The 6,664-nt window shown below is 40.1% G+C and overlaps 1 protein-coding gene across 1 annotated transcript in view; it reads right to left on the reverse strand.

The window, feature by feature from the left end:
• The window catches only part of LOC143735698 (uncharacterized), a 50,346-nt gene extending 44,412 nt beyond the window's left edge, over positions 1–5,934 (reverse strand). The window contains exons 1-2 of the mRNA XM_077225862.1: positions 5,780–5,934; positions 5,097–5,135 (exon numbers count right to left, since the gene is read on the reverse strand). Coding sequence (XP_077081977.1) covers positions 5,097–5,135; positions 5,780–5,795 — 55 coding nt within the window. The 5' untranslated portion in view covers positions 5,796–5,934. The remainder of the gene's footprint in view (positions 1–5,096; positions 5,136–5,779) is intronic.
• Positions 5,935–6,664: the final 730 nt, after the last annotated feature.

Below are 6,664 nucleotides of genomic sequence, written 5' to 3' on the forward strand. Positions count from 1 at the left end.
GCTATATATTATATGCAACTATATTTTTATTTTGTTCCTGTCGGTCAGTATTGGAGGAGTCGTGTAACAACTAAGGCTTAGCCTGACAGTTAGCCTGCCCTGTACCAGGTTAGTTTCCCAGCATAAGTTGCCGGAGTGACTGAGCTTGAGCTATGCTAAATTTACTTTATGAAACCAAATCATTTGACAATGAGTCAGACTTATTGAAATAAGCCTGACTTATTTGGTAAACTTGTTTTATGAAACAGCGCTCAAGGTTCTTGTTTAGAACAGTGGCTAGATTAACAAAAAAAAAAAACAGACATCACCAGAAATGAATATTCCATTACAGTTTAGTAGTAATGACTTTATGAATTTCTTTACTAAGAACATTGAAAGCATCAGGAATGCAATTGTAAATGTAAAAATGTGAAAGCGTTTTATGATTTAGCCTCAATTATCGCCCCTCAAGAACAATTGCAGTTCAATTAAATTCAAAGTGTATCACATACGAGTTATAAGGTGATTCAACAAGCAGTGAAATGTAAATCTGACATATTTTTTTGTGGACTGTGCAATAAAAATATACAAAATACATTATATAAAAGATACAACAATATTAAAATAGTATTAAAATAACCCGACTGCACTCAATAATTTAAAGTGCAATATTTTTTATGCCCGAGTTGAGTAGTTTGATGGCCTGAGGAAAGAATCTGCTCCTAAACCTCACCGTTTTAGCCATTAGACTGTGGAGGTGTCTGCCTGATTGCAGCAGGTTGAATAATAAGTTTCTAGGGTGGGTGGAGTCCTTGAGGATCTTGACAGTGCTGACTTTACATTGTCTGATGTGAATGTCATGCAGAGAAGGGAGAGCGGTTCTGGTTATACTCTTGGTTGCGCACATCTTTGGGTGCTTCTCAATATCCCTCCTCGTCTCCTCGCTCCTCCGTCCTCCATCCTATGACCCGGAAACCGATCGAGCTCAGCCATCTTGAAGGACATCTCAATTATCTAATTGCACCACGAGGAGTCGAGGATCGAAGAGTGAGGAGGCTTCCAGAGGAGTTATGATCGAGGATACACAGGTGTATCCTATGCGGAAGTGTTTTATTGACTAAACGTGACACACGTATACATTCTCCTCCCCCTTCATATCGTTCACAATAATTTGAATTTATTCTTTACCCTTGCAGTTTATATAAACCACACATCTCACATATTTCAGCAGGGTATCTTACTTTATTATTATTCATTATGAATTTCTTAAATAAACAAACTTCAACAACATAAGGACAGATCCTTTGAGCGCTGCTGATGACGCTGTGAAGTGACGTTTGAGTGATCAAGTATTCCAATGTATAAAAAAAGCTTTCATTCGATTCCTCCATCCTCATTTTCTTTCCTTGCGTCCTTCCCTCGCATCCTACAGGGGGAGGAGCTGAGGCGCTAGGAAAGGAGGCGAGGAAAGGAAACGAGGATGCACAAATAAGAAATGAGAAGCACCCTTTGTGGTGTTCCTGTACTCAAGGTGATGATGTTGGAAATGGTCTGACCCAATCTCACTACCTATGGTTTGCATGAGAGAAAGTCCACAACCCAATCACAGAAGGGTCTGTGGGGAACTATAGTGTTGAAGGCTGAGCTATTGTTTATAAAAACCAGCCTTACTAAGTCCTTTTATTGCTGTCAGTGTGGGTGAGAGTGGCATGCAAGATATGCAGGAAGTCATGCAAAAACAGGATGTGGTAACTCAGAGGTACATACAGAAGCAGATTAAAAGGTAAATACAAATAGATACTGTAAGCACAAATACAAACAAAAAATGTAGGCATCTCTGAAATGTGGCAATTCACGATGCCTGGCAGGGGATTGAGAATATGACATATGTACCCCATAATGGAAGAGGCAAACTAGCTCTGGTGTTACAAGGATGTGAGGAGCTAGAGATGGCCAATCAGCTCAACTCATATTTGATAGGGGAGATGGTAATGCTGTCTCAGTGATGCCACCACCACCTATGACTACGGTACATCTTCTGCTGGTTTTTATATTAATGAAATAGTGGTTAGTCAGATCTTTAAGAAATGTCATCCTCGAAAAAGTCCAGGTCCAGATAAGATATGCGGTAATGTTTTAAAATACTGTGCGGCTCAGTTAGCGGCAGTTTTTACTGAGATTTTTAGAGCCCCGGGAGTTGCTTCCTGGCGACCAAGTCCCGGTCTTAGTACCCAGGGTGGCCTGTAATTTTCTGGCCTCCTGGCAGGACCAATATACCTCCGCTGAGAGAGTCAGACCCGTAAATTATAGGCTGCGTCAGCCTGGGAGACGAAGGGGTGAGCAGGTCTACACAGTAACCTGTAAAAGCGCTGGGTCCAAGAGCGGCCGGCGGTGGCCTTGACGGAAGACAAAGTTGATCCTGTGGTAGACCTGAATCCACAGCTCGACCCACACCAAAAGAAAGAACTGGAAACCCTGATCCGAAGCTTCCTTGATGTATTCTCAAACTGTCAAGGATCCTGTCACACGATATCCGGACCCCCCACGGTGTCAAAGTTCGGCAGCGGCCTTACTGAATTGCAGAATCTCGTCTGCAAGCCATTGAGGAAGAAGTGGAAAAAATGCTCCGGCTAGGAGTCATCAAGCCTTCCTCCAGCCCGTGCCCCAGCCCGATTGTGCTAGTGTTGAAGCCTGACTGCACCCTCCGCTTCTGCAATGACTTTCATAAGCTAAATGAGGTGTCTGAGTTTGACAGAGTGCCTCGAGGGGATGAGCACATTGAACGCCTTGGTTGAGCCCAGTATATCTCCACGTTAGACTTGACGAAAAGTTACTGGCAAGTACCGCTCTCCACTTCAGAAAAGAAGAAGACCGCCTTCAGTACAGGGCAATGGCATTACCGGGTCTTACCTTTCGGCCTGCATGGGGCACCAGCGATCTTCCCAAGGCTGATGGACAGAGTGCTCCGAACACACCTGGCCTATGCAGCCGTCTACCTGGATGATGTGGTCATCCACTCTGAGAGCTGTGAGCAGGGGCGGAGTGGCAATCGGGAGAGTCAATCACTTTTCCCGGTGGGCCGGTAGTGTTTCTGATAATAGTTGTACATTGCAAGTTCTTAGCAACACCATCCGCTGCCCGCTTGTCAAACTGTGCAGCCTCTCTGCTCAACCCATAAATAAATGCATCGATCCGCAAATTTTATTCGATTTCCTAAATGGTCTAGTGGTAGATCTTTTGCCAAGCGTGTCAGAGGTTACGGGTTCTAATCCGCACTCGTATAGTTTATTTTTTCTCTCATCAAAACTGAATATGTTCATCAGTGGTTACAGTCTATATCAAGCAGGGACACATTTGTGTGCATTTTATTTTGTGATTTCACCGGAATGAACAGAGAGTCTCCGCAACGGCGATAGATTGAAGCGCGCGTCCGAGTGAAGACTGGGCAAGCCACAGAGAACACTGTATCCATGCAACCGATCGCAGCGACAACGAGCGCTCAGCTTGATTTCAAAAACAACACATTTTAGCGCTAGATCTCTTATTTAATAGCGAACTAAATGAATGCTCGGCTAGTTAACTGAAGATGTTTTATTTATTTGTATTAGGTACATCCGTGCCCATGGCCGCGGGAACTAGGGGTGCTGAGGATGCTGCAGGACCCCCTAACGACTGATGACATGACTTTAAATAACTTTTTGTTTTTCAACATGTTTTTTAAGAACACCTTCTACCTTTATAAAATTACTCTAAAGATTATTTCGTTTTTATTGACTTGTCGAATATGTTTTGATGACTCTAAAAGAAATTAATATATCAAAAGAAAAAGCAAAAGCCGATCTCGCAGTGAGTGACGTGACACTGGTTGAGGACCAGCTCATTTGACACTCATTTAATGCATGTTCTGACGTCAGTGAAAAAATTAAATATATATGTCTTGATTAAAGCATTCTTTGGCATTAGGGGCTGTTCACACAGAACGTGTTTTTCCATTCCACTCTGCTACTTTTCCATTGTTTTTCAGTGTGAACGCACCAGCCGTGTTTAACTGTTGCGCTCGCGTATGACACAGCGTTCTCAAAACGCAGCACTCAAGTTAAAATAAGTTCAACTAAAACGCGCCTCGAGACCTTGCGTTTCCCCCCCGTTTCCACTGCCCTCGTTTTGCGTCTTGCGTTTTCGCTTTGAAAGATTATGCATTCTGTGTGAACCGGCACTATAACTCCTGAGCGTGTATCATAAGGTAAGATGCAGATTTTTGTGCTGTTTTAAAAAAAATTATCATGAGTTCTGAGCGTTCTCACATAGCTCTGTCCTCATTCATTTGTATGTCCATCTTTTTGTTTGGGCTGTTTTGTTTAAAATACTCTACCAGCACCACCCCGCAATATCAAGCCCTGCCCCCAGCACCCCCATGATAAGATATGTTCATGTGACCAGTAGTGGTGGCTTTCTTAATCTATTTAAAATAATTTTGCAGGGGTTCTTGCAAAATTGTTTTTTTTTGTACAAAAAATGCCATGATGCCCGTTTTTCCACCTCACCCAGATAGGCAGCCTCATTGTTGTCAGAAACGAGGGCCATCAGCACTGTATCATCCGCAAATTTGATGATAGAAGTGGGGCTGTGAGAGGGCGTCACGTGTATAGAGGGAGTAGAGCAGGGGACTCAAAACACATCCTTGTGGTGTTCCTGTACTCAAGGTGATGATGTTGGAAATGGTCTGACCCACTCTCACTGGTTTGCATGAGAGAAAGTCCACAACCCAATCACAGAGGGGTCTGTGGGGAACTATAGTGTTGAAGGCTGAGCTATTGTTTATAAAAAGCAGCCTTACATAATTCACTTGTCTACAAAATTCTGTCAGTGTGGTTGAGACATGCAAGACATGCAGGAAGTCATGCAAAAGAAAGGATGTGGTAACGCAGAGGTGCATACAGGAGCAGATTAAAAGATAAATTACAGTATTTTCTAACTGATACAAAACAGAATATTTTGTAATCATAATACTATTCACTGACCTTTTCAGAGATTTATACATATTGTTTTATAAAAAGAAAACATAAATGTTTCATGTTGACAGCTTAATATCACTGCCAGTGATTTCATTTACTTACTGTTAGGATGATCACAATCTGGACAACTTTGTGCCGCTGCTAGCAAAAAAAATCACAGACACACATATACATACAAAGAGGGAGAGAGAAAACAGGTGGTTTAGGTGGACATTTTGCACCCATTCATTGAAATACGGAAGATGGGGTATCTTCTTTAATTAATTATTGATATAATAAGCATATGCACACTCATTTTCACTAATCAAAAATTCTTATTTCATTAAAAATCATTAAAAAATTATATACAACTTGTTTTTAATAAGCCTATACATAAATGCAGTAGCTGCTCCTGACCATAAAGGTGGGGCAGAGTATAAGAACAAAATTATTAATGGATCTAATAAAACTTATTAACTTATAAAAACTTAAAAACTGAAGTTTATAGCAAAAATTCGAAGACATTTTTTTAAAATAAAAAACTATAAAAAAAAAACCTAGGCCTAGATAACAGATTTGATCTGCAATTAAAAGTTTTATATATAAAAAAAAATGTATGTGAGACGTAGCCTATGTCGGTTGCTCGTTTCCTGATGTTCATGCCAAACAAATGTAAGAGAGCAGTGAAATAATAAACTAAACGAAGTAAACCATTGCCTGGGCTGCTGCTGACTGATATTTCATAAATACTGCATAAATCATAGAGGAAACTGTGCTGCAGATATTTGAATGTAATTTATTCTTACCTGAACTCGACGCCATTTCAACACCAACAGCTTTAAATCAAAATCAAAAGAAAACCGCTGAAAGACAAGAGCTCATCTTCGCCACGCCCATCGTCTGTAAACTAGTGCAAGACGAAAAATTATGCTTTTTTTAATATTTCCAATCATGTTGTGGAAAAACACTCTAATCAGAATATTTTCTGTTAAGCTTATGTATATTTTGTGTATAGTTAAACTAATACGCTATTATTAAGCAATATCTCATGTGTTTTTTCCCTTGTGTTTTTTATAGTGTCCACTAGGAGGTGCTCGAGGCATGTTTTGTTTGATTGGTTTTCCCTGAAGAGACGAGTGACGCTCGTTCATTCATTACGTTTTACAGTGAAATATGAAATGAGACTTCCATGTCTTTATTAAAATCAACACATTAATGATTTACCTCTCATCAACCCGCTACCCGCAGGAATTAATTTGAATATTATTTGTTTTTAGTACTTGCCCCCAGAGGTTTGAGAAAAGTGATTCCTTATTTGAGTGAATTAAGAATGAAACTTGAAATATTTCATTTTTCCTTTTTTTTAACCCAGAAATGATATATGGAAGATGTGGTTCTTCTGTAGTTGTTCTGTTATTTAGAATGGGGAGATACAAACTCATATTCATTATTCAAAATTTTGATTTCATTAAACATCATAGAAATTATATAGCCTACAACTTGTGTTTAGTAGTAATGCAGAAGCGGCTCCTGACTGTATAAGGGTGAGGCAGATTCTGGACCATATCTCATCTTTTAACCATAATGGCCTGGTTTCCCAGACAGTGTTTAGATTAATTTGGGATTATGCCTTAGTTAAAATAGTATATTTAAATAGCTTTTATAAACGTGCCTTTGAAAAAAACATTACT

Source organism: Siphateles boraxobius, unplaced genomic scaffold (assembly GCF_051911475.1).
Source record: "Siphateles boraxobius isolate OS27281-9 unplaced genomic scaffold, OSU_SipBor_1 13, whole genome shotgun sequence".
Taxonomy (NCBI): domain Eukaryota; kingdom Metazoa; phylum Chordata; class Actinopteri; order Cypriniformes; family Leuciscidae; genus Siphateles; species Siphateles boraxobius.